We start from the raw sequence: 27,137 nt of genomic DNA, 5'->3' as shown, positions 1-27,137 counted from the left end.
GGGCGGCCCGTCAACCAACAGTTGCATGTGGTCAAGAGGCGAGCAGCTGGTCTAGAGTACAAGAGAGTACGGGATTTAGGTTACCATATCACATTTCATTTTGCCCATTTCAAAACCGAGCTTCCACTAATTTACACAGCGTTTCATCACCGTAAAACTTCGTAAACGTCCCAATCATCGTCGTTTGCTTTTCAGAGTTCTTAGTGTTATACCGACCCAAGTAGCCGACCCAGGAAACCAAGGCCGGATTGGTGAGAACCTTGTCCACATCTTCGTCGAGCTTCAGCAGCTTGAACAAGTCGTCGCTGGTTGATCCCTTTCGCACCCACTCCTGGCCCATGGCAGTCTCCAGCTTCATGGAAACCCACCGCATACGCCTGACTCGGGGCTTCGCCCCAGCAAGGAAAATCGCCGCGAGACCATCGTCACCGTAGCGGGCTGTCAATGTCGCGATCATCACCGAGTTGGCGTCGTTCTTGTTTGCCATTACCACGTAGTTGTACCACGAATTCAGCTGCGGGGTCTGGAACAGGTCATAGCCGGCTTTGTCGAGCTGCAGCATTTTGAAGACCTCGTCCGAGGTCTTCCCAGCAGCCTTCCAGTTCTGCCTCTGCTGAAACGCCAGCATGGCCGCCATCCTCTTTTGGCTCGGGTCATTCAGCGCGTACTCGATCTTCCTCGCCAGAGCCAAATCGCCGTAGGACTTGGAGATTAACCCAGCCAACGACACCGTCTTGTCGGGGTTCTTCTTATTGAGAAGAGCGATGTACGTGTTCAACGTCTTGAGCTTTGGGTTGCTGAACAGCGTATCCAGTCCGCCGTCGAGCTTCAGTCGCTTGAAAATGTCATCCGCGGATCTTTTCCTCCAGAGCCAATACCGAGCCTGGACGTTGTCTGTGATCTTGGACCCCAGCGATTTCACCCATTTCGTGAACAAGGCAACACTGGGAGCGGGGACGGGGAGGGCTCGCTCTTCAGAGTCGTCATCTCGGAGGAGTCTCAATACAGCGGGCTCTTGGTATTCAGCCCCAGAAACGAGATCGCCTGAGGTTGATTCAAGCTTCCTCGCGACTGCGTCACCGTTTGTCAGCAGGACCGTGGCGATCAAGAGCAGAAGTGCGACGGACAAGAAGCGCATGGCTGGCGCTGGACTCGGCTGGAGATTCAGCTCCGAGTGATGTAGAGCGAATTGCAAAATGGGCAAGAACAAGGTAGGCTGCGCTCACCCACGGGGTGCTTTGGTTGGTCGACTGCGGTGCGAGACTCGCTGACAATGCTTCGAGACGGGAAGCGTCAGACACGTGTGGAACTGGTCAAGGTGATAAAATCGCCAGAACTCCGTTTTCTGCGCAATCAAATCACTGTCAAGTTTTTAAATCGTACCTGTTAGAGAAAAGAACCGCATAGAAACAGAACATCGGAGGACAGCGTGAAGGTGCCGAAGGAAGGGGTCTTGGAGGTGGACGGATGCCCGGAGGTGCTTGTGTATTATCGGTCAAAAGACGGAGTGAGGACTGGTGGTCCCTGATGGGAGAGATAACCGCAACTAAATAAATGGTCGACATTGTTCGGGACAGCTCAGGGAACGAGTCCCATGTTCTCCTGCAAAGCATCAGCACGTCGTAGATACTCAATTTTAACAATCTCAAGACGGATGAAAGAAAGCGAAAGAAAGCGATGGTGACTTGCACTTGCCTGCCTGCTCTCGAAGGCTAAGATGTGTACAGATGATTTATCTATTTAGCCAATAGGAGGTAGATATAAGAATGGCTTACCTTTACAGAAGGTATAGTGAAAACAAGTTAAAATACATACGGCAGACAAAGGGCGGCTTCTAGAACCTTCCATCCGTCTAAACTGCGGGGATGCACTCTTCGTTTCGCACGCCCTCCCCCAAGACGAGCTTCCATCCCGTTCAATTGGTATCACTTGTTGGTCCCAGCAACCTGACCACAAGGAGCCCATGCCGACGAACGCCCAGCTACTTGCCGAGATCGACCGGCTGAATCAAGCGATGGCAGAGCGGACGCGAGTGCCGAGCAATCTGCCCAAGTTCACTGGCAATAGGGGCGATGACGTCCGCGAATGGCTGTTCCAGATCCAGAACGCCTGCCGCATCAACGGCATCCAGATCGACGACGCAAGCGTGCGTCTATCGGCTATGGAGAAGCCGGCTTCCGGGTGGTTCTTGCACTGGTCTTCGACGACGAGAAGCGAGGAGTACACGTGGCGATTGTCCGTGAGCATGTGCTCCAACACTTCGAAGCGTCGAACGACCAGGCCGTCTTGCGTGAGAAGCTTCAACGACTCAAGCAGCCGGCGGATATCGAGACCTACAACGGCGAGTACTACTCCCATCTTTCGGGTTGAAGGCATGAGCGTACTCGACCAAGTCCTGAGCTACACGAACGGTCTCAAGTCTCGTACCCGTAGCTACGTAAAGCTCGAGAACCCCAAGACTCTGAGTGAAGCCATGGACCTGGCCGTCAAGTACGAAGTTATGCACTTCGTCGAAGACGTGCGCGACCGACCGTCTCGTCAAGGCAAGAGGAAGATCTCAGCCGGCCAAGTTACCAAAGGCGTCAAGCCATTTAAGAGGAAACCTTTCGTAACCAAGGGCGCTTCAAGCCTGATTCCACGCGCACCGAAAATCGCACCTGCTTTCACTGCAAGAAGCCTGGCCACATCAAAGCCAACTGCTTCATCTAGAAGAAGGAGCACGAGACGCAGCGAAACGGGCAACCATGTCAGTGAATGAGGGTCCTGGTGTGGCGGAAATCGTAGGAAAACTTCCGTTTGAGAATATCAGCGTTAACGTTCTGAGTGAACACCCTATGGTGTACAAGTCACGACCGCTGTTCTCAGTAACTGGAGCGTTCAGCGCTGGCGATAAGCGTCTCCCCACACGAAGCATGTTATTGGATTGTGGAGTCACCACAATCTACGTGTCAAAACGTTGGGTCGAGGCACATCAGCTTCAGACAACGAAATTCTGTGACAAGAGCATTCGTGTCAAGTTGGGAGACAATCAAATCGTTGAGGCAGGGCTGGAAGATCTGTCGATGGTGATTCTGGCTTCTGGACTTGACGATGCCTACAGATGTGTGCTGTAGTCTACCAGATCCCACGTGAACTCGAATGTATCCTTGGAATACCATTCTTTGATGACATGCAACCGCAGATCGACTGGAGGAGTCGACGAATCGAAGGAAGGAGAACGAAGACTCTGCACTGGAAGTGAGCTGGGGAGACCTGTAAGCCGATCGAGGAAGGCAGACCGGTGATTGCCTCCCGGCTTCGGAGATCTGTAGAGGCGAAAGGCCTGTCGGTGAAAAGACCCGATTTCTGTCGAGGTGCCGCGCTGGAAACGGATGTGAAGCTTAAGGTTGAAACGGCTGGCGACGCAGTGCAGAAAGAGAAGACCCTAAGTGTTGTCCGCGGGCAACAAGAGGATGCGCAGGCTGGCAAGGATTCAGCTGGACAAAGTGGCGTTGCGACGTCGAAGCGCGAGAGTACCGCACGAGCAACTGACGAAAGCAGCGGTACCAGGGGCAAAGATACCGTCGTGGAGATGATGTTCACGATGGGTCTTGTTGACGAAAGTGGTGTGCAGACCAAATATATCACGCGCAAGAAACCGCGGAAGTTCCTGAGAATCAAGACCAAGAAGATCGATGAGCCTGACTTGATGTTGGTGCTATCGATCGAGACGATCAAGCAAGTCGTGCGTTCACTGCAACGGTGCGATGAACCCGACAACGTTGGGAGTGCGAAAGCACGGCGCAATCTGGAAACAGACTGGGACACCTTCCTGGAGAATTCTGCATTTGACCTTTTAACGGGGTACAAGGACAACGTGTTCCGTTCCGAGCTGCCTGAAGGTTTACCAGAGAAGCGTGAAATCGAATACCGGATCGGCGTGAAGGATCCAAATCTAGCCATGTAGTGGCAACAGTGGCAACAGTGGCAACAGTCACCGGAACAGCAACGCGAGATCGTGCGATGGGTAGCAGACATGGTGCAGAAGAAGCTCATACAGTCCTCACGCTGCTCCAACATGTTGCGTCCGGAAGCCTGTCGGTTCGCACATCGTAACCGATTACCGGTACTTGAATTCGAACACAGTACGACAAAGTATTCTGATGACCAGGAAGGAGGACGTCTTGGACGCCATGTCCGGAGCGTACTGGTTCTCCACGATGGACCTGATGTCCGCATACTACCAAGTGCGCATACGAGAGGAAGACATCAAGTTTACTGGGTTTCAAGAGCCTAACGGACTCTGGGAGTATCTCGTTCTTCCAATGGGCGTCTGTAACGCGCCACCAACGATGCACAGATTGACATCGAAGCTGTTTCGAGACTTGAAGAACACGAAGTCGTTCTACGACGACATTTACATCTTCACCAAGTCACGGAACGTCGAGGATCATCTGGACGCACTCCGTAAAACGCTGTACATATTGCGTGACAACAAGTTGTGTGGCAAGCTGTCCTAGTGTGTTTTCTGCTCCGACGAGATCCCGTGTCTCGGAGGTTTCGTAGGGCGTAATGGAGTCCAAATGGACCCAGACTAGGTGCAGACAATCAAGGCCTGGTCCGTACCGCGGACGCAGGAGGAGCTTCATAGATTTCTCGGTTTGACTGGTTACGTTCACCGATTCTGCCCGGAGTATGCACCAGTGACAGCAGCCATGTTCACACTCTTGAAGAAGAAGAACAGGCGGAATGCCAAGAATCATTTTTGTAGTGGATCTAACGTGTATGAGGAAGCGTAAGTACTTCGTAATTACTTAGGTTAATTATATTTGAATACACAAATATAATTTAAGTCAGATAAGACTCCAAGTAGCTAGTTTAAGGTAAAACGAGAACTGTATTGTTTGTAAATTGAACTTCCTCCTAAATCTGCTAAAACTGTTTATCATCTATGAAAGGGTTGACAGCGGCTGGCTGTCAGAGTCCCGCTAATATGCACGTCTCTAATTGGTAGAAAGATGCTGCTTTCTACCAATAGGATCTTTGGGTAGGTGTGGACCACTCATTGTGGTGGACCACTTCAATGTATCCATTGGTGTGCCTTACACCAAGGTGAGGAAGTATCTAAAACTTTTAACAGATATCCTATCTGTTAAATTCACAAGTGGCTTGTAGCCACTTGTACGTGTAACCCCGTTACACCATCCCCCCCCTAAGGTTAGACGCGCGGGGTCTCCGCACGTCAATCTTTGGAATTGACAATTCGTCAATTCTCCGCGTTTGGAGAAGAAATCCGCGCTCATTCAACGATAAGCGCGCCTCAAGAGAAGAAGACCCCGAAGTCGGTGGAGAGTCATCTCTCCATCGATGACTACTTCGAACGCCAGAAGGCGAAGTACGGCGACGTCGTCGACTTCGACGACGACGACGAAGACATGGAGGACGAGGAGAACTCGTCCTCTAAGCGTAAAGACTCAGTGCCGAGCGAATCGCTCGACCCTCATGCGAAAAACATTCGCCCGCGTGAAGGGGACGAATCGGACGCTTCGAGTTCGAAGCGTTCGCGAACTGAGAGCGATACCCCACTCGCTTCCGCTGGGGCTCTCAGTACTCCGCGCGCTGCAGCAGCAGCGCGTGATTTCAAAGCTCAAGGCTCCCCGCGCGCTGCAGGCGCAGCGCACGATCCGTGGATGCCGCCCGCGTCCGAGATCACGGACCGGTATGGGAACTCGGTACCTCCGAATGAGGTGCCGCTGTACGTATGCAGCGCCATCAAAGATGACGCCGTGGCTGCCGAGCTGCACTTTGGTGCAGAAACGCATCAAAGGCGCGATTATTACATCGGACTCTTCCATGAGCTCCGATGGTTTCAAAGCAAGAAGACCTCTTCTCGCAGCAAAGTGCCCGAGTGGCAGGCACTTTGTCAAAGTTTGAATGCTTTTGTTGAGAACTTCAACAAGAAGCCGAGTGCTTACCGTGATCGGATTAAGCAAGCGCGTGATCGCTTCGAGACGTACTCGAAGCGTGGAAATCTGGAGCAACTCCACGTTGCTGCGGAGGAGGCAAATGTGCCGTGCGCTGTGCCCGAGGGCTTTCAGTGCACGAAGTGCTTCCCAAGCGCGGTCCGCTTGAGCGACCGCGACCTGAACGGGTACACGTCGTTCCGTGTGCCCGAGAGTCTCAAAGCGCTCCGTGCTAAGTTCTTAGCACGTGAGGGTTCGGGCGCTAGCGATGATCGCAGCGCTCGTATTACTTCCGCTGCGCCAGCGCGTACTGCTCCTCGTACGCCCTCACCATTTCCGGAACGTCCTCCAGCAAGACGTTCCGCGGCACCCATATATCTTGATGGGGAGGAAATCCTCTCCAACGAATACGAAAACGAGCCCCTTGAGGGTTCGTTTTCGGGATACTATGGTCAACAATCCGCTCAACAATCCAACGGGTTGAGCCGCGGGCGTCACGGATCGGCGGTGGCGGGGGTGGGAACACGCCCCAGGTATGATCAGCCCCGGGCTGATCAGTATGCGCCTCTCCACGACCGGGTGACCGCCGTGGGGCGTCTGCAGGGCGCTGAGTTCGCCACCCTGTAGCAGGAGCTGGCGAACCAGAAGGCCCAAGTCGCGGCGGTCTCGCAGACCGCCTCGAATATCCAGGTCGAGTTGGGGACCCAGACGAAGGGGTTGCTCCAGCGCGTCCGCGCGCTGGAGGAGAGGCTGCTCGTTGCCGAGGCTTCGGGTCAGCCGAGCTAGATGGCTCGTGCTGCAGGTATGGCTTCAGTCGTCCGCCGTAAAAGGTCGGATGGAGGCGCATGCTAGACGGTATGTCTAGCGTGTATGCGTTGCCGTGCCGTGCCAACACAGTGAACGGCCCGATGACGCGCGGAGCAAGCTTGCTTGCTCCGAAATCCGAAACTGCATGTTTAGGCAGGTTTTGCGTAGCTAACAAAACCAATGAACTAACTTTGAATTCATTTGTGTTGCCTCTGCCCACATTGTCTGCGTTCAGCTTCTGTTGGTCAACAGAAGCTGCTATTGCATCTTGGACAAACCGAATTACGGCTTGTCTTTTGGTGATGAAGTTTATTGCATCCGAGCTGAAGTCATTCAGCTCGCTCTCCGCTAGAGGCCCTGCCTCTACCTGGTTCTTCGCGGTGTCTGCGCCCTGCGCAGACCCGTGGTCGTTGTCCTTGTTGGTAGAGGAGTCTGCGCCCTGCGCAGACTCATGTGGTTTGTCCATGGTTGCAGCTGACACTGTGTAAGTGTCAGCGGTTTTCTGCGGCTGTTGTATTGCAGTCGTAGATCCTTCCCCACTCAAAGTGGGAGCCATCACTCCGAGTAAACTCGGTAGACGTGGATGCCGCATGGCATTCACTTAGAACGGTGTATGTCCGGTCGAGGCATGCACTGAGTCGTTGATGTCAAACTCTGCCATCGATAAGCACTCGCTCCATTATTGGAACGAGTGAGCGTAGTTCTTCAAAATGTCGACGAGCACGCGATTCACGCGCTCGGTTTGACCGTCCGTCTGCGGATGATCCGCAGTCGACATTGAAAGCTGGCTCCAAAGAAGTGTAAACTCGGTAGGCGTGGTTGCCGCATGGCATTCACGTGGAACGGTGTATGCCCGGTCGAGGCATGCACTGAGTTATTGATGACAAACTCTGCCATCGATAAGCACTCGCTCCAGTATCGGAACGAGTGAGCGTAGCTCTTCAACATATCGACGAGCACGCGATTCACGCGCTCGGTTTGACCGTCCGTCTGCGGATGATCCGCAGTCGACATTGAAAGCTGGCTCCAAAGAAGTGTAAACTCGGTAGGCGTGGTTGCCGCATGGCATTCACGTGGAACGGTGTATGCCCGGTCGAGGCATGCACTGAGTTATTGATGACAAACTCTGCCATCGATAAGCACTCGCTCCAGTATCGGAACGAGTGAGCGTAGCTCTTCAACATATCGACGAGCACGCGATTCACGCGCTCGGTTTGACCGTCCGTCTGCGGATGATCCGCAGTCGACATTGAAAGCTGGCTCCAAAGAAGTGTAAACTCGGTAGGCGTGGTTGCCGCATGGCATTCACGTGGAACGGTGTATGCCCGGTCGAGGCATGCACTGAGTTATTGATGACAAACTCTGCCATCGATAAGCACTCGCTCCAGTATCGGAACGAGTGAGCGTAGCTCTTCAACATATCGACGAGCACGCGATTCACGCGCTCGGTTTGACCGTCCGTCTGCGGATGATCCGCAGTCGACATTGAAAGCTGGCTCCAAAGAAGTGTAAACACTTCTTGCCACAGGTGCGCTGTGAAGCGTGGGTCTCTGTCCGACACAATGTCGGTCGGCATGCCATGGTGTTTGAACACCATGTCAACGAACAGACGGGCCGTCTGTTTCGTGGTCACCTCTGCCGGCACCGCAGCAAGATGTACCATCTTGCTGAAGCGGTCGACGAAGACCACAACACTGGTATTCCCTCCGCTGTCCGGGGGAAGACCAAAGATGAAGTCCAAAGACATGGACTTCCAACACTCCGACGGAGTCGGTAGTGATTGTAACGGAGCCTGCGCGAATGGCGCAGGCTTTACGCGTTGGCATACCTCGCAAGCACGGACGTACTTGCGCACCCACTTGTACTGGTGGTGCCAGTAGAAGTCGCGCGTGAGAAGGACGTAAGTCTTCTCACGTCCGAGATGTCCCGCAGTCGGGGCATCATGATACTCGTACATGATCCTGAGTCGCAGGTCACGATCGTTCGGCACGACAACGCGGATCGCGTTGTCGTCGACTGCATTATAAAGAAGCAGTCCGTCGTGCACCCGATATCGGTGTGCACGCGCACGAAGGTGCTCGGGCAGCTTCTGACGAGTCTTGTCAGAAGGTGCTGTGTCATAGGCCAGCAAGAGCTTCGTGTCCGCGTCGTGCGCGTACGCGGCCTTCACATCGTCCAACAGAGACGATGTGGGGTTGCTCGATCGCATGGCGTCAATGGCATTGACGTCAGCAGCTTCTGCGTAGTCCGGCCGACGTGATAACGCGTCGGCCACCACATTCAATCTTCCGGGTTTGTATTCGACCCGGAAGTTATACTCCACAAAGAATGAGAGCCATCTCGCCATTCTTTGTGATATGTGTGGTGACTTCACTGCAGTGCGCAGTGATGCATGGTCGGTGTAGACCACAAACGGTCTACTTCCAAGTCGATACACTCGGAACTTTGCGAGTGCATACTTCATGGCAAGGAGTTCCTTGTCATGCACCGGATAGTTGCGCTCAGCTGGCTTCAGCTGACGCGATTGGTAGTAGACGACACGATCACGGCCCTCGTGATCGTGCTGCATCAACGCGCATCCGATCGCGAAATCGGATGCGTCACATACGACGTGGAATAGACGATCTTGGTCAGCCACTGCCAAAATCGGCGCCTCAGTCAAGCCCCGCTTGACTGCTTCGAATGCCTTTTGGCAATCGGTTGTCCAATTCCACACAGCTTCTTTCTTAAGAAGTTGTGATAGCGGACGGATCTTGCCCGCATAATCCTCCACGTACTTGCACAAGTACGTGGCCAAGCCAAGGAACTGCCTCAGTTCCCTGCCACTGGAAGGTGTTGGCCATTCATCAATCACTCTGACCTTTTCCGGGTCAGGGCGAACACCATTCTTCCCTACGAGACACCCGGGTATCTCGCTCGCCCCGAAGATACACTTCTTCAGGTTCGCGTAGAGCTTATGCTTTCGCATAAGCTCAAGTAGCTTCCGGAGATGCACCCTGTGCATCTCTACGTCGGTCTTCCCGTCCACAGCCCGGCGGTGGATGAATACATCATCGAAGTAGCTCGGTGCGAAGTCGCGCACCGAGCGCAACAAGTGCGTCACGCACCTGTTGAAAGTCGCAGGGGCGTTCTTAAGCCCCTGTGGCATCACTAGCCATTCCCAGAGCATGCCGCTTGGCGTGCTCACTGCCGTGAGAGGGATATCGCTCTCACGCATTAGGATCTGATAGAATCCGTCTCGCAAGTCGAGAGCACTGTAAACGGTGCTCCCAGCCATCGAATCGATAATAACATCTTTTCGCGGTATCGGCGTCTGCGCCGGTACCGTCGCATCGTTCAGCTTGTTATACGCATGAACGATGCGCCATCCGCCCTGTGGCTTTTTGACACAGAACGTCGGAGCACTGTGCGGGGACTTTGATTCCCGCACTTGTCCAGCTTTGAGACGACTTTCAAAGAAGTCGTCGATTGCTTTTACTTGCTCTCGCGGCAGTGGCCACTGCCGCGTGACACCGTACTTCGTGCCCAACACGAGATCAATCTCGTGCTGAATGCCCTTATCCTGCGGAAGCTCCGCAGGAATCTCTTCCGGGAGTACGTCTTTGTACTCCTTCAATAATTCGTAATAGGGACTCGACTTCAGCGAGTCCCAACCTTGTTCCTCGAAGCGCTCTCGCTTCGTCTTCGCACTGAGAGTGTCTTCACTCTCAGTGGTACTTCCCAATGAAGAGCTGCCTCAGCTCTTCGCTCTCGCTCTTCGGTCTTTCGCTGTCCGAAAGAACGCAGACCTGATCGATGCGTCCATCGTGCAAGTCGCGCGTGAAGCGCTTCTAGCTCATGACTGGAAGCGAAGTTAACTCCGACGCCGTCGTCGGAGGATTATCGAGTTCCATTTCACGATACTGGAATTCAGTATCGGTGGGCGTCAAGACGCTTAGCGTCTCCACGTCCGGTGTCACCGCCTCAGTCTACCCAGCAGACTGCTCTTGTTGCGTCTCGGTCCCGGACCGAGACTCGCGCAGCGTACTTCGCGTGCGCCGTCTTCTTGTTGTGCGGAGCCCGGCTCTGTACGGTGGTTCTTCTGATCCAGGCCCGGCCGTGGACAGTTGTTCGCTGGCGGACGCTATCCGCGGGCGTGCGGTACCAAGCCCAGCTTGACCGCATGTTCCTTCGGGCAGCCCGGCTGCACGGTAATGTTTCCCTTCGCCGGCAGACCCTGTCTGCGGGCGCGCGATATCAAGCCCGGCTTGACCGCATTTTCCTTCGTGCAGCCCGGCTGCACGACAGCATGCACATTGCGTCAGTGCGGTACGTTTGCAACCGTCCGTACTGTTTGCAGCGTCAACTCCCGGAGTTGACACGCCTTTGTCACCTTAGCGCCAGTTATTGGCGGAGCCCCTCATCACCGAGGATGCGTCGACTCCCGGAGTCGACGCGTCGTCGCCGACCTGACCTCTTCGGGTCAAGGACTGTCCCATGCGTACTTGAACGCGAGTGTTGGTTCCCGGAACCGACACACCCTCATCTTCCGATGTCGGCAGCACCGCCGACGTGGATCCCACTTGTGCGCATCCTCGCGCACCCCTTGGGCACTCCGGGACAGCGGCATTAAGCGCTGTCTCGACTGGCGAGTCGCGCGCACCTGCTGGTGCGTGCGCTGCGGTAACAGAGCCATCGCTCTCAGTACCGCAGTCGCGACCGAAGCGCACGAGCGTGCGTTTCTTCCAGTCTATTACCGGATCATGCCGTGCAAGCCACCGCATGCCCATTACCACATCGAATTTATCGTCCCGTTCCAGGGCGATAAAGTGTTCGAAAAACACTCGTTGTTTGTGCGAGGAGCGCACGTTCACGACGCGCTTCTCTGTCTTCACGATGGCACCTGCTGCTAATCGAACTTCCAGAAGACTTCGAGGTACCTTTACCTCCTCGAAGTCGAGACTCGGCAGGCTCCGTAGTCGAACAAAGTTGTTCGATGCGCCCGAATCTACCAATGCTCGAAGAGAGTCGCTTGCTCTCTTCGACGTTACCTTCAAGATGACCAGGTTCGGCCTGTCATCTTGCTTCTTGCAGCGAGATCTGGCCCCACTGGGGGGCTGCAGTCCTCAGTGTCGCGTGCCCGATGTCGGCACGCGTGACTGCATTACCAGTAGGGCGTCCCGCGCCGTCTGGATGGTCGCGTTTTTTGTTTGTTCGTGGCGATGCCTAGCATCGCCACGACGGCCACCATTGTAGTGCACGGGAGCCGTGCCCTCTCTGGTAATGTGGCCGATCCTTCCGCAACGAAATCATCGCACAGTACTTCCGTGCTGCTGGTAGCCAGCAGCCGTTGCGTTCGAGAGGTCCATTGGTTCCGGACCTCCCGTCCTCGCTACCGGGCGCGGTTGCGGCCTCGGTACATTTGCATGGAGTTTAGCCTGTCGCAGGCTAAACTCTTCTTGGATGGCAAGGTTGATTGCAGCTTCGAGAGTACTCGGGTAATCTCAGAAGAGATAGGTCTTCACAGGCCCATCTCTAAGTCCTTTCATGAACGTGACGACCTTGGTCGCCTCGTCAATCGGATTAGTCACGATATTTGATACCAAATCGTGCGCGCTGCGCGTAAGCATGGACGTCATGCTTACCCTGCTGAAGGTCGAGGAACTCCGTCCTCGACCGGAACTCGTTTTGCGGGGGTTCAAACGCTTGTTTGAGCTCCTCTTTGAACACTTCGTACGTGCTGAAGCAGGTAGGATCGGAGAGTCGGCGTCCATACACCCAACTCCTTGCGCGTCAACCAAGGCAGGACATGGCGAACGCGACCTTCGACAGCGGGTCGACGATGCGTCGAGCCGCTATGGCTGTGTCGAGTTCGACAAGCCATCGGAGGAGAGGCTCGCCCTCTCTTCCCACGTAATTGCTTACGCTCAACTTTAATGGTTGAGCACGCGGTGTCGTCCTTGATGACGCCGTCACTGAGGAAGCAGCATGACGCTGCTCCTTCATGATGAACCCCAGAGCAACACCATGTTGCTCCGTCGGCGACGGCGTACACAGCATCGTAGCTATCGCCGCTTCTCCAATGACTGTCGACAGTCGGTGGAGGGCTTCCCACTCTGGGTCAGACAGGTGGGGGCAGTCAGCGCGTGCAACATGCGTTGCAGGCGTGTTGGAGCTCTCCGTGGGCACCTCCGTGCTCATGTGGTTCTCGGCTCCGCGTTCGTACACCTCGTACGAACGTCAAGCAGTCGGTCGTTGGACGGACTACAAAGTGCTACCAGGTGTAGTGGGTCTAACTTGACTCACTACTTTAGCTTACACGTCGCGCTACGTGTATGAGGAAGCGTAAGTACTTCGTAGTTACTTAGGTTAATTATATTTGAACACGCAAATATAATTTAAATCAGATAAGACTCCGAGTAGCTAGTTTAAGGTAAAATGAGAACTGTATTGTTTGTAAATTGAACTTCCTCCTAAATCTGCTAAAAACTGTTTATCATCTATGAAAGGGATTGACAGCGGCTGGCTGTCAGAGCCCCGCTAATATGCACGTCTCTAATTGGTAGAAAGATGCTGCTTTCTACCAATAGGATCTTTGGGTATGTGTGGACCACTCACTGTGGTGGTCCACTTCAATGTATCCATCGGTGTGTCTTACACCAATGTGAGGAAGTATCCAAAACGTTTAACAGATAACCTATCTGTTAAATTCACAAGTGGTTTGTAGCCACTTGTACGTTCAACCCCGTTACAATTTCAGCGATGAGCAACTGAAGAACTTCAAGGAACTGAAGTGCCGACTCTGCAACCCACCAGTACTATACCTACCGGATTTCAACCAGCCCATGCATTTGCGTACTGACGCAAGCAAGTTCGCTGTTGGTGGAGTCCTGTTCCAAGTTGTGGAGGGGGTTGAGCGTCCAGTCGTGTATACCAGTCGCAAGAAGAAGTCAGCGGAACTCAACTACCCAACCCAGCAGCAGGAGTTGCTAGCGATCGTACACGAGTTGACATCATTGAGAATCTACTGTCTGGACAAGCCACCGATTGTTGAAACGGACCACAAACGTGTCCAAGGACTGTTCGCGCAGAAGATGGCAAACCGAATACTCGCGCGCTGGTATGATATATTTGCGGAGTACCAGCCGATGTTCTCGTATCTCCACGGTGCGAAGAACGGCATCGACGACGATTGAGCCGAAGGTCACACTTGCAGCCAGAGACGAAGTTCTTCCACGACTTGAGTGTTGCGAGTTTTGACGACACGTCCTTCAGCTTGGCAATCAGCGAGGTAACCGGTGATTCCGAGTTGGTTGCTCGAATCAAGAAGTCGTACAAGAAGGACCGTGACGCTCAAACAATCTTGACAGTGCTCAAGCGACGCAAGTCCGACTCGAGGCCGAAGCGCGAGCACCAGCATCAGAAGAAGTACCGATGCTACTCCGAAGCGAACGACTTGCTCTGGTACCAGACACCGGGAGATGACGTTCCACGTATTGTCGTGCCCAACGATGTGAAGTTGCGCCAGACAATTATCTGTGAGTGTCATGACACCAACTATGGTGGCCATCCCGGTGCTGAGTGCATGTACTTGACGCTAGCGCGCCATTGGTACTGGTCGAAGATGTTGACGTCAATCCAGAAGTTTGTCGCCGACTGTGAGCCTTGTCGGAGAAACAAGCCGCGGTTGGCGGAGCCTCCTGGCTTGCTCGAACTATTGAGCATCCAAAATCTGGAAGCTGTACGGCATGCCGGCAAATATCGTCTCCGACCACGACCATAAGTTCGTGTCTGCCTTCTGGCAAAATGTCTTCAAACCCATCGGGACGAAACGGAGCATGACCGTAGCACACCGAGCCCAAGGCGGTCAAACGGAGCACATGAACCGAACCTTGGAAGAGTATCTCGGATGTTTCGTTGGTCCACTTCAAGATGACTGGGACATCCATCTCGCCAATGCTGGGTTTGCTGTCAATTCTACTGTTAACTCCAGCACGAAGCTCGCGCCGTTCGAAGCCGATCTAGGCTATATCCCACTGAAATCGCTTCAACTTGCATATGAGAAACTCGCAATAGTTCCAAAGAGTCGACGCGGAGCAGAGTTTCACGAGCGACAAGCAACCATCCTCTTTCGCTGTTGTGAAGCATTAGCACAGGGCCAAGAACGAACGCGCGACGTCTGCGATCGAAACCGTGTTGAACGAGTCTTCGAGGTTGGCGACAAAATTTACTTGAGCACGCAGAACCTGGACCCGAAGCGCGCCCACTTGCCAAACTCCACCAAGTTCGGACCGAAATGGATTGGACCGTACACAGTGGTGCGGAAGATCCACAACCACGCGTATGAACTCAACATCCAAGCTGGGAAGAAGCTATATCCTGTCTTCAAAACTGCGTCATTAAAGGTGTATAAGGAACCAACTCGATTGTCAAGACCAAGCATAGTTATTTTAGCAGACGGCAGCATTGGCCAGGTCGTCGAGGGTTTACGTGGAAAACGCACTCGTAAACGACGGACCCAATATCTTGTGGAGTGGATGGGCGAGGTAAAGCAAACCTGACAACCAATTGAGAACTTATCGCAAGTCCCGGGTCTCATCGCGGAGTTTGAAGCAACAGGACGAAAGAAACGCCGAAAACGGTGAAGCGCGAGCAATTGAAGGGGTGCTCAACAGCCTACATGTATTCCCGTACTAGATCCTCTACTGTTGTTGTTCCTGTTGCTTCATGCGCTTCTCCCGCTTTCGCTGCGTTATCGACTTGCGCTTGTCGTGACGACACTTGTATCCAGGTTGCAGATCCACTGGAGTCATCCACTTCACATGCTGAATCCATAGCTGGTCGCTCAGAGGAAGCAAGTCCATCGGTGGGTCTTTACCAGCTTTGAAGTTATCGAGAGCAATGACGCGGTGATCAGGATGACGTTTCACCACGACGAAGCAGTGCCCAAGGCCATCTTGACCCGCGCTCACCATGTAAACACCAGCGGTAACATCGCGACAAAAGTCACCAAGCGTTGCGACATTGGCGCTCGAGCTTGAGAACATTTTGAAGAAGGTGGTCGTAGTTCAAAGGCACACTTTGTCGCTGAAGTAGCTTGAAGAACTCCGTCACATCCTCACGCGACACACCAAACTGGATAGATGAGGGACGCGTGTCTTCGAATGCATCCCACATTGCCATGGTAACCAAGTCCGGCTGACCGAGATAGTACAGCGCAGATCGGAAGGCGTCCATGAAACAGGTTCCAGCTTCAGACGCTTCGTCACGCTCTTTGGCCCAACGCATGAGGGGCTTCGACGATCCCACACGTTTCCAAGTATCAACTAGATCCATCATGCGACGCAGCCACGGCTTATCGAGCTGCTCCATCCAAACTCAGCTCAACTGCAGTGGACGACCCTTCCACTGAACCAAGTAACAGCGATGCGGAGGATCTTCATGAGAATCAAGCAAGCGTACGATGTCGACGATCTCGCTGTAGTCCCACGACCCGTCGGATCGCAGTGATTATTCTGATTACTCGACGGATGGCGGTCAGGCGCTGGAGGAATAGGTGGATGCCAGCTAGACGTCTCGTCACCACTCTGTCATCTTCATCATCGCTATCATCGAAGAGACCCGAGCTAACCTCTGCAGAGGCCGGATTGTCAGCCCCTGGTTCAGCGCTGGAAGCCGAGCTGTCTTAACCGGTAGCAGCAGCCGTCATCTCGTCACCGCTCCATCCTTCAACCTCAAGTTCAAAGATCAGCTCACGAAGGCGCGATACTGGAGACAGGTCACCTGACACTGCAGGAACCGCAGCAACAGCACCATCCGGAACCACAGGCGACGCTGGAGGAAACACTGGAGGCGAGGAAGCCGGACTTGTTGGAACCAGGCTTGAAACGGCAAAGTCAGGCTGTTGGCTGCCGCGGATGACCTCTTTCCACATCCACTCGTCTTCTACACCGAACCCGGAGTCGAGATCACTGGGGGCACGGGCAGGACTTGCAGGTTCCACAGTCGGCGCAACCGGTCCAAGGTATCAGCGGGTGCTGCCGGCAAGCAGCGCCAGGCGAGGCAGGCAGCGCGGCCGAAACATCATGTAGTGGTGTCGCCGGAGGTGACACGGGCCGATCAGGAGCAAGCGGCGAAATGCCGGCAACAGGAGTAGCCACGGGAGGCACCACCATCACCATCAGAGATCTACCCAAGCCTCCACCGACCAGGCCGTAGCGTGGGGGACGACAGGTCGGACGAACCCCTGATGCAGCAGCGCGGCTCTCGCTCTTTTTCGGGAATGACAAGTCTGAAGGGACGCGCAAGCCAGAGTAGGGGTGAGTGTATCAGATTGGTAGAAATAGTAACCAATAGGAGGCAGATATAGGAATGACTCACCTTTTACGGTAGGTATAGTGAAACCAAGTTAAAATACAATCGGCAGACATAGGGAGGCTATGGAAGCTTCTAGAAGCTTTCATTGCGGGGGCGGCACTCTTCGTTTCGCACGCCCTCCCCCAAGACGAGCTTCCATTCTGTTAAGATGTTAAGATGCGTGATCCCCTCACTTTGGCTCCTTTGAGACGCTGTAACTACGGACAAGTCGCGAACTGATTTCAATTAGACACAGGTTTCTTCGTCCTATCCTACTTCTATCTTCCCCCACATGAGGGCACGCCCTCTAGGGCAGCACGCTCCGGCTCGACCATTGGCACCATTGACTCTTGCATATGACATTATACGGTGCTATGGTAAGTGTATGTAGCAGCGTCGACGTGGTCCTCGGTGGCGTCGCTGGCGGTACCGTTGTTTTGATAATCGTCTTCGTCCAACGAATTCGATTTGGATCGACCCTCGATAACAAGCATAATGCCTTCAGTTCTTGCTTTTTAGCAAGAAGAGCAAGCAAGCTAAAATGGCGACGTCTAAATGGGCACATCCGTTTCACCGATTTACTCACTCTGTGAGGAAACTAGCTTAAATCCGTAACCAGTGTAAATTTTTGAGCAAATCTCATTTTACTGCAGCTGCAAAAACTGAAATTATCGCTATAAATTTACGTTTCCGCCCACCAAGGGGTATTACACCCTGTCGAGAGTATCGCCCTTAGACCAGCTACACCTCGGTTATGGCATCAACCCTAACGGCTACCTCCTTTTGAAAAGTAACCCCTCGTTTTCTATGAGTGTTGTAGTGATTCAGCACGTCTTCTGAGATATCTGCGAACGTATTCGCTTTTCAAGTTCGCAGTTCTTTTCACCTCCATATAGTGCGAGCTCCGCGGTCCGTTGTCCCTCGGGGGGGCTCCAGGCTAGCGCACGACCCATGCGCAACAGCTCGACCTGTTCAACTTCCGCGAGTGACACGAAAACCGGAAGGTGGCAGCAACCAACAGAGTCAGCATCCAATCCGGGGCCGACTGCAGCGGAGTGGACCGAGCCGCATCTACTCTCTCTCTTCAACAACACCCAATACCAGAAATAGGGGAGTCGAACATCTCAAAAACGCCGAATATAATTAGCAAAACCTAAGCAAGAAAACGTGGGATGTCATGGCGAATCACTAATGTTCGCACTTAGTCGAGTGGAGGGAACTTATCCAAGTGGAGTAAAAGCAGCGCATGAAGATTTCAAATTTTGTTTTAGCATTGATATATTTGCATCATACCATCATATTTCAATATTGCAATTAGCCGCCGTATTGCCCAAAAATGAGCAGAGACCACCGTGCGTCTGCATCTCTCTCCTCCCTCTTCTTCTCACCCTTATCTACCCTGCTACTGCTGTCCCACACAGGCGACAAGGAGCGTAAGGACTCGAGGAAGACCTCGTCTTCCTCCAGTCGCCGTTCCAGCCGCAGGGACGACGAGGGCCGGTCGTCCCGCCCCAAAAGCCACAAAAGCAGCCGCCATCACGAAAAAGAGCAGAAGTTGCCCAAAGGCGCTAAACAGGTCGCGGAGGAGGACTATTTCCTGCGCCAGACCGAATTTCGTGTCTGGCTAGCCCAATCAAAGTGCGACTTCAAAACTTGACTCTATTTTTAGAGAGAGGAAAAGAAACCTGATCGTGTTTTTATTCTAATCGATTGTTTTATTTTATTGTTTTATTATCATGTAGGGGCAAGTACGTCGACGATCTGTCCACCGAGGAGGCAACGGAGTTGTTCACCGACGAGTTTGCCAGGAAATGGAACCGAGGCAAGCTGGCCAAAATGTTCTACGAGGGGCTGCCGGAGTCAATCGTGGAGCAGACCAAGCGCACCCGCCACCGCTGGGAGTTTGTTGCCAAACTTGGGGAGAAGGAGAAGTTCGAGCTGGCCACGGCTAAAGACTCGGTGGGCGTGGCCACCAGGAAGGAGAATTTGCTGAGCTCTGGGAGGTCGAGGGAGAGTGAGAAATCGCGCTTCGAGGAGACGAGCGAAAACAAGCGTGATAGACGCCAAGAAAAAGAGGACGAAGACAACCGGGACGAGGACAGGAAACGACGCAAAGTGGAGCGTAAAAGAGAAAGAGAGTACCGCGATGCGGTGATGGAGGAGCTGGCGCCGAAGGCAACTGGAAGAGAGGCCCAGATTGAGAAGCGACGGCAGCTCGGCGTGAAGCTGCACGGCGCCGCGAGAGATCGAGAGGATGCACGCGACGGACTCGACCTGAGTGATGATTTCCTCATGGGTTGCGGACGTGGAGGCGGCGACGATGACTTGAAGCGTCGGATGGCTCAGCGGGATTCGGTGCGGCGCCGCAAGCAGGACGAGCAGCAGGAAAAACTCGCGGAACTTAAGGTACTCGTGTGTTCACGGAGAGAAATATTTGCGATTGATTGGGGCTAACATGTTGCGTGCATTGCTTTGTCAACGGATAGGCCAAGGAGGCCGCACGTATGGATACATTTCTGTCAGACATGGGACTCGCTGGGCCTAACGCAAACGGAGGCAAACCCATGCTTATCCCTCCGCGTCGCTAGATACTTCGAGGCACTTGAGTTGTGGCGAATGTGTCCCAGAAAAAGTTGTATCCTTTCCCTTGACTACAGCACGTCAGAGATGAAGATTCCAGAAGACTTCCATCGACGCCACGAAGCAACAACGCGCTACATGCGCTATCAAGCTGTTTGTAGTTTTAAATCATGTTGGGGTTCTTTACTTGACCGCGCTTCTTTAGTGCTGAGAGACACTTCGCCCGTTTCTAAAGTCCCTCAACGTATTACGGATCCGTTCTGCGTTACGTGTTACCAGAAGTGGAGTACACCCCAGCTGTGTTCACCATCCCTACTCTGATCAAAGTCGACAGCGTGCAGGTGAATTTTCTTCTTGACGGGTTGAAGAATGAAGGACAGACTGTCAATGCGTCCAGATCAGGTCTTCACGGTTCTACACGCGGACATACAAGGAGTCCCAGTTGCTGGAGGTAGGTGAAGATGGCCAATCAAAAAGATCCCGAGGAAGTTCTCGCCGGGGCAATGACCCAGGTAGAGGCTCGTAAAGAACCCAGCTCTCTCTTCTTCATCTTGACGCTTGTGAGTTCTCAGCAACCCCTACTTTAAAATCCGCCCTGGTCAGCGCAAGTACCGGTGCTCGCAACGAGACCAGCGATGAGCAGCGCGATGTAGTGGATGCACATTACGGGACCTGGGTGCAGGTACTGGTACTAGGAAACAAAGAAACTGAGTTTCGGAGTGATTTACTATCAGGTACTAGTAGGTTCCAGCATCCGATCGTTGGGTCGAAGTCACCAGTATTCCCTGCAACAACTATAGTCGAAAAAGGTTAGATTGTTGTCCAATGTCATTTTTTATCTCCGACTTGTACGCTTTATGTTCATATAAAACGAGCTCAGCTAGCTGTTTTATTAATACTTTTAGAGCCTATTAAGTTGGGCTGTCATGTCTTCTCACAATAGATGGCCGATGCAATAGCGAACCCAAGCTCGCCGCAACACTGGAGGCAGCACAGCTTAGTCGTTGATTGAAGCGCTCTTTCACTCTAGTCTCGATACTAAAGACGCAGAAGCTGGAAAAGGATACAGACGCGCTCTTTGATAGTCCTCAGTATGCTACCTGGTTGAACTACCTAGAGGCTTACAACAAGGAGAATCCGAAGAAGGCGATGACTCAGGTGGAAGCCTTCACGGAGACCTACGGAGAAAGGGGTACCGTCAAGCTTTTGGGTACATTGGATGACGGTACCGGCGCATGGCGGGCTAATCCAGACTACCCAGCTAACATGTTCAAGCACCTGAAACTTGACGAGGCTGGAGACTACCTTTTCATCAATCCACTCCTCGATATTTGGGTCAGACACTTGAAGGCAAAAGTATCCGTTCGCAGAGGCGACGAAGATCCAGACGTTCACCAAGATCTACGGTGAGGAGAAACTGGCGGCAATGACTCAAGCGGCCACGAAGAACCCGGAGACCGAGCAGTTTACGAAGAACCTGCAGAGCGCTCAGTTCAAGCATTGTATGTCCGAAAATAATACCCCGGGCGTCATCTACAAGAAAATACTGAAGCTGGACTCGACCGCCAGTCCGAACGCGGATATTTGGCGCGCCTACTATATAGCTTACGATGAGGAGTTTCCGGGCATACTCGTTCACCTGATAGAGTGAAGCGGTCAGTAAAGCGCAATATATGTAGATTTTCATTCTCTTACAGCGCCAAGTTACTACACACTGAGACCACGACAGATGCGAACTGGCGGGCGCCTGCAACTCGAGGTCCATGCGAAGGTCGAACAACTCGAGCACGCTCGAAAGTTTCAAAATTGTTTACACGTATTATTTTCTAGCGTACAACTACGCGGCAGTGGTTGTAGCGGACGCGACGGCGTTCCACACGTCTAATCGAAACCGCGCTTCAGGAGAGAGTGCAGCTTTCTGTAGCGATTGTCGTGGCTCCGCCCATTGCTCCCAGTTCAATTCTAGTCGACGATCCGAATCCTGAGCTGATACCACTGAACGCAAATTCATGACGACCTGAGAACTTCCCTGGACCGCGAATCGCTTGACTAACTCGACATGTTCAGGTGTGGTAGGAAGACGACACGGCAGGCCCATCACGTAGTCTAAAACGAACGTCAGTGTGGACTGCACTCGAGAAACCGCAGAGCCTTCCCCAATGCACTCCACCGCTGCACTGAGAACCTGTGTGAGACCAACCACAAACTCATTGAAAAGTCCCTCGACAGTTTGCACGCGCTTTGCCCTCGTCAAAATCAGCTCGCATGCAGCGAACACATCCAGCGACGAGCCCCAAAACTTCAGGCACGATGTCACGGCACGCCACACCAGATCCCAGAGCGCCAGTGCCTCACTCTTCAGCGCAGAAGTTGCAGACTGAGTCACATCTCCAGCTTGAACGCATTCGCTTAATGAGCTGGAGAAATCGTCCAAACACTGCGAAAGGATTGCCACCTGGCGTTCCCAGATTTCAAGGCTGGCACTCTTGGAGCTGGCGTTCTTGAATATTGCAGCGCTGCATCGTTTCAGTTTTTCAAGACGCTGATCTTCTAGTCGTCGCTGTTTATCTTCTAGGTTGGTAGCTTCGGTGTCACTCCTTCTTGATGTCGCTGCACCAACGGCAGTAGAAGGGAGAGCAACAGCGGCAACCTTAGAACCGGCGCCAAGATCCTTCAGCAAACTCTTGTTCCGGAAGGCTACGCGCTTCACGAATTCCGTCTGACAGCTTTTCGGTACCAACGATTTCAAGGCTCCGCGAGTGCGCTGCAGCGCCACAAACACAATCGAGTTGGTCAGTGTTGGGTGCGATGGCGGAGGTATGAACGGAGGAACCGCAGCGCTGATACGCTCCTCTCCTAGCCGCAGGGCCTCTTGCAGTGAAGCTACAACAGCAAAGTTCGCTTCGTGGCGAGTTTTCGAGGTGATCATCATCTGGAACGATGCTCGAGCAGCGAGAGCAGCATCCTCGCCAACCGCTGCTGGACTGCGACCGATAGTCAGCAGCCCACTCTCCGACGCACATCGATCAACGAGACCATCAGCTCGTGGCGTCACCACGTGCGCCATCACGTGCTCACAGATATCCGTCGTAACTGACCCGACGACAAACTCCACCACTGTCTTCAACTTCGGATGCACCTTAAAAACTGCCTCGGATAGTTCGTCGTTCTCCTCCAGCACCGGCGGGAAGCTGCTGGGAAACCCGGTCGCGGGTGACTTCATCCCTGGACTAGCAGCGCGTACGACATTGCTGTGCTTTGCAACGAACGAGGAAGTACTGTCGACACCGTGGTCATCCTCTATCACAACCTGCAACGGTCGGAGCTTGCGCATCAGCGCGACTGGGTGACCAGTGATCATCGTCCCGGAGCCGATCGAAAGCTTCCTCCGCGGTGTCGGCTGTGCGCGAGTTTGGATGAATCCGCGAAGATCCTCCAGCTCACTCACGCAGCTCTGGACGAAGACTTGGCTGTACAAAAACGGCAAGTGGTCCTCTCCAGCTCCAGACTCTGGTAACAGATCGTCCTCACTCGCCAGCGCCAAGCGCACAGGCGAGGACGGAAGCAAATCACCAGACTGATAATCTTCGCCGAGCAGGAAACCAGCATCCAGCTTCAGCACACGAAAAATGCGCTCGATCTGCAGCGCGACGTAGAATCCAGTCTCACCCAGAGCATTCAAGCGCGATGAGCGGAGCAGAAGATGCAGCAACACCACAAGTTGCTTGAAATATGTCGTCCCGAACGAGAGTTTGTCCAGCGACAGCATGGACAGGTAGTCGCAGAGCCATGGGATGCACTTGGAGATCGATGATTCCAGGATGCTGTCTTCCAGCAACTTCTTGACGTCCAGACTGGAGTCGCGAGCTACCTCTAACGTGCTGATGCCTTCGCGCTCAACAGCTTTAAAAGCAGCGTTGTGCGCAGAAAGTTGGCGAATCGAGCACGTCACTTGCCACTGAGGTGAAAACCGGAGATACCCGAGGAACTTCGCCACTACCTTGAGCCTCAACACCACCTCCGTGAAGTCCTTGCGAGCATCGGCAGAGGCTGGCATAGTATCACGAATGGCGTAGAATTGCCGTTCCAACTGGTGCTTAACGAGCTCCGAGAACTCGTAGCTGTCGCAACTGTGCAAGAAGTGGAAGAAGAAGAGCTGATTATCCGTGAAGAAGCTACGCATGCGGTCGAGTGTCGCTGTGAAGCTCTTGGTTGCATCGTCCTCGCTCGTCGTACCCTTTATGTCCTGTCGGGTTTTGCGCAGCGAGTTGTTGTTCACTTTGCTGTTGGGCCTAGTATTGTTGTTGTTTGAGCCACCTCCAGTCGCGTGCACCTGCGCTTGAGGGGATTTGTTCGTCGGCTTCTGGCTCGAGAATCGGCGATGCAGCTTCCGCAGCCGGTCTGGGTTTTTCACGACGAGCTTATCTGCCATGATCTTCAGCACCAGGTCTTTGTCGCTTTCGCCGAAGGGGTTAGAACCAACCTGGACCAGCTCCTGGACGAAAAACTTGGCGAACCACCACCGGTTCTCGGGAGAAACCTCAGAGAGCAACTCTCGGGCAGCCGCAATGGCGGCCGCCGCAACTCCTGCGTTCTCGATACCCACCAGGCTGTGTTGTTTCTGCTGGAACTGGCGTAGCAAACCCAAGAATCCGTCCCGCACCTTCTCACGGTTGGTATACAGGAGCGATTCCTCGGGTGTCCGAAAGTGCAAGCGCGAGTCGGTCTCCTCGTTGAACGGGATTGCGAAGTCTCGGACTGCGCTCGCTTTCATCTCGATCGGCAGCTGGCAACCGATGCGAGCACTTTCCGCCACGCGAAACTCTTCACGCCGGCGAGACACTTCATCCAGTCGCTCCAGCATCAACGAGCAAATGCCTTCCGCGTCCCGCAAGCTGTGCTTCACCAGTCCCAGCAGATCAGTGCCCAGGTGAGCCAGCACCGGCTCGATCTCAAGGAACACCATCTCTGCGAAGTCAAGGCAGTGCACCCGCCAGCAGAATTCCGAGGGCTCGCCACACGAAGTCGCCTTCTCCGGTTGCCCCCCACCGCCCTTACCACAAGCCGCGCAATCAGCTCGGTACAGCAGACTGATGAGCACCTGCAGCTCCGCGCTTGTGCTCTTGACGAACCGCTCCTTGATGAGGAACCCGTACAGCTTGGCCGCCTGCTTGTTCACCTGGAATTCGTCTGACGAACGTTCCGGTTCCGGCATCACGTCGACCTTCTTGGCGACAGAAGAGCTCTTGTCGACCACAGGAGCTTCTCCCTCTTCTGCTAGCTGGTTCTCGTTCAACTTGACTCGGCTCTTCTTGGGGCTACGAGGCTGCAAATGGGTCACCTGGTTGGACTTCTTCCTCGCCGAAAGCTGCTGCGGGGGGCGTGACGTTGTTGAGTCCACGCCCCCCTTCTTCTTGGGTGCAATGGTCGTCGCCACCGGCGGCGCGTTCATTGCACCTCCCAATGAATTAGTGGAACCCCAGGCCATCGGCTGCTGTGGCTGCACCGATTTTTTCGGCCCCCACGCCGACGGCGTGGCGGCTCCACTAGAAGCAGAGCTAGTGCTGAAAGTAGAGGTAGAAGAGCCCATGCGTCTCTCTAGTAGGGACTGTTTGGCCCAGGCCGGGGGTCTCGTGCCTTCCGACGCCCCCAGGGGCGGGAACGAAATGGCTACAGGCACTGGTCGAGCCACCACCGTCGAGTCCTTGGGCGTCAGCAGAGTGGTGGTGATCCGCCTCTTGGGCGTCTTGGCTGGGGCCACTTGGCCGTTGCTCTGCGTGCGCATCAGCTGCGGGAACTGGTCCTCGTCCTGCAGTGTAGCCATGTTGCTCTCGGGTGTAGCCATGTTGGTTTCTGAGCCCCCACCGTCCGCGGAGACGCGCGCGTCCGCGTGCTGCTGCACCTGCCCGTGCAAATGGTCCAGGAACACGTGCACGAAGTCGTCCGCGCGCACGCGCTGCGTCTTGGCGCCGAGCTGGAGCTCCACGGCCGCGTCCTGGGGGCTACAGGCGCCGTCGGGGGCGGGATCTTCCCGCGCGTCACGCGCGCGGAGGAGGCGGCGGACGCTGCGCTGCGCGCGCCGCAGCTCCGCGTCCGAGAAGCCGCGCACGGCCGCCCAGAGCTGCGCGGCCGCGTCGTCCGCTGTAGCCATGTCGTTTCCCGCGTCTTTTTGGCTTTGAAATGGCGCGTGCGATTTGCGATTGGCCAATCGTGTGCGAGGGCAAGATTCGACTTGCCGTTTGTATGTTGATCTTGTAATTTGTATCAGATGCGGCTACTTCAACGTGGCCAGGACAAGTGTCGAACCGGACATCAACTAGCAAACCCATGCAGGTATATCAACAGTAGGTCGTCTGCGACTTGGCTGGGAACACCAGTGCGGGAAAGGGTTGCTGCTGGCACTGATACAGTTTTTCTTTTAGTTGTTGTTGGTGTGACAACAGAGTTCGACTGCCATGTAATATTATCTATCGAAGGTGCTGGGTCGACATCATTCAGGCTGATGTGGCGCGAAGGTTGCGCCAAGGCGACTTACGCGCACGCAGTTAATCCGTTGGGACTGCCCCCCCCCCCCCCCTCCCCCCTCCCCGCCCTCATTTCCCAGTATAATACATGTAGATATACCGGGCTGCAAAGTACTGTGGCGACATTGAAAGACAGGAGGCGAGTTTTTTTTTTCTTTTTAAAATTGAAAATGAGTCATTTTGAAAACGTAGGAATGGGGTCAAGGGACTCGAACAGTCTCAATACAGCAGGCAGTGGTTTCGACTGTTCAGCATCGTCACCAATCTACAACTTGTGGTCGTTGTTGACCTCTTCAGTCGCCTCCTCCTAAGGTCATCTACTGGCGCTTCAAGAAAACCCAAGTCGCAGCGGCCTCGACTGCGACTTGGGTTTTCTTGAAGTGCCAATAGATGGCCTTCACGGTGGCTCGGTTCATCCCGCTGTAGTCGGCCCCTGCTTGGATGTTGACACGGCCGTGCCGTTCTCGCGCCGCTCGCGGAAGTTGAACAGGTCGAGCTGCTGCGCGTGGGTCATGCGTTGGCCTGGAGCCGTGCTAGGGGAAACGGGCCGCGGAGCTCGCACCATCTGGAGGTGAAAAGAACTATGCGAACTCGAAAAGCGAACACGTTCGCTGATCACAGAAGACGTGCTGAATCACTACAACGTTCAGAGAAATCGCGGGGTTTACTTTTCAAAATGAGGTGGCCGTTAGGTTTGATGCCATACCTGAGGTGCAGCTGGTCTAAGAGCGAATTCTCTCGACAGCTTAAATCATGGCGTGAGCTCGTTCGATACACTTTGAGATGCTGCTGCTGAAATGGATGTTCCCATTTAGACGTCGCTATCTTAGCTTGCTTGCTCTTCTTGCTGAAAGCAAGAACTGAAGGCGTTATGCCAGTTATCGAGGGTCGATCCAAATCGAATGTGATGGACGAAGACGACTATCAGAGCAACGACAGCGACAGCGAC

At 54.0% G+C, this 27,137-nt stretch overlaps 4 protein-coding genes across 4 annotated transcripts; 2 read left to right on the top strand and 2 right to left on the bottom strand.

Annotated features, from left to right (window-relative positions):
* Positions 1–109: 109 nt before the first annotated feature.
* IUM83_13078 (putative secreted RxLR effector protein) lies at positions 110–1,138 on the bottom strand (the record flags this gene model as incomplete). Its single annotated transcript, XM_067937736.1, has 1 exon — positions 110–1,138. One exon carries the CDS (start codon positions 1,136–1,138, stop codon positions 110–112), a length of 1,029 nt encoding a protein of 342 aa, XP_067795693.1.
* An 825-nt stretch (positions 1,139–1,963) lies between these two features.
* Positions 1,964–3,946, top strand: IUM83_13077 (uncharacterized protein; the record flags this gene model as incomplete). The annotated part of the gene is made up of 3 exons (XM_067937735.1): positions 1,964–2,537; positions 3,182–3,254; positions 3,337–3,946. The coding sequence occupies 3 exons, from the start codon at positions 1,964–1,966 to the stop codon at positions 3,944–3,946; spliced, it is 1,257 nt and encodes a 418-aa protein (XP_067795687.1).
* Positions 3,947–18,420: 14,474 nt separating this feature from the next.
* Positions 18,421–19,672, top strand: IUM83_13076 (uncharacterized protein; the record flags this gene model as incomplete). Its single annotated transcript, XM_067937734.1, has 4 exons — positions 18,421–18,436; positions 18,506–18,722; positions 18,827–19,490; positions 19,571–19,672. The coding sequence occupies 4 exons, from the start codon at positions 18,421–18,423 to the stop codon at positions 19,670–19,672; spliced, it is 999 nt and encodes a 332-aa protein (XP_067795771.1).
* Positions 19,673–21,501: 1,829 nt separating this feature from the next.
* Positions 21,502–25,815, bottom strand: IUM83_13075 (AAA ATPase domain-containing protein; the record flags this gene model as incomplete). The annotated part of the gene is made up of 1 exon (XM_067937733.1): positions 21,502–25,815. One exon carries the CDS (start codon positions 25,813–25,815, stop codon positions 21,502–21,504), a length of 4,314 nt encoding a protein of 1,437 aa, XP_067795688.1.
* Between the last annotated feature and the right edge of the window lie 1,322 nt (positions 25,816–27,137).

Source organism: Phytophthora cinnamomi, assembly GCF_018691715.1.
Source record: "Phytophthora cinnamomi strain GKB4 chromosome Unknown Contig19, whole genome shotgun sequence".
NCBI lineage: Eukaryota > Oomycota > Peronosporomycetes > Peronosporales > Peronosporaceae > Phytophthora > Phytophthora cinnamomi.
Note: the sequence above shows the minus strand (reverse complement) of the source record. Positions and strands in the feature narration are given on the sequence as shown.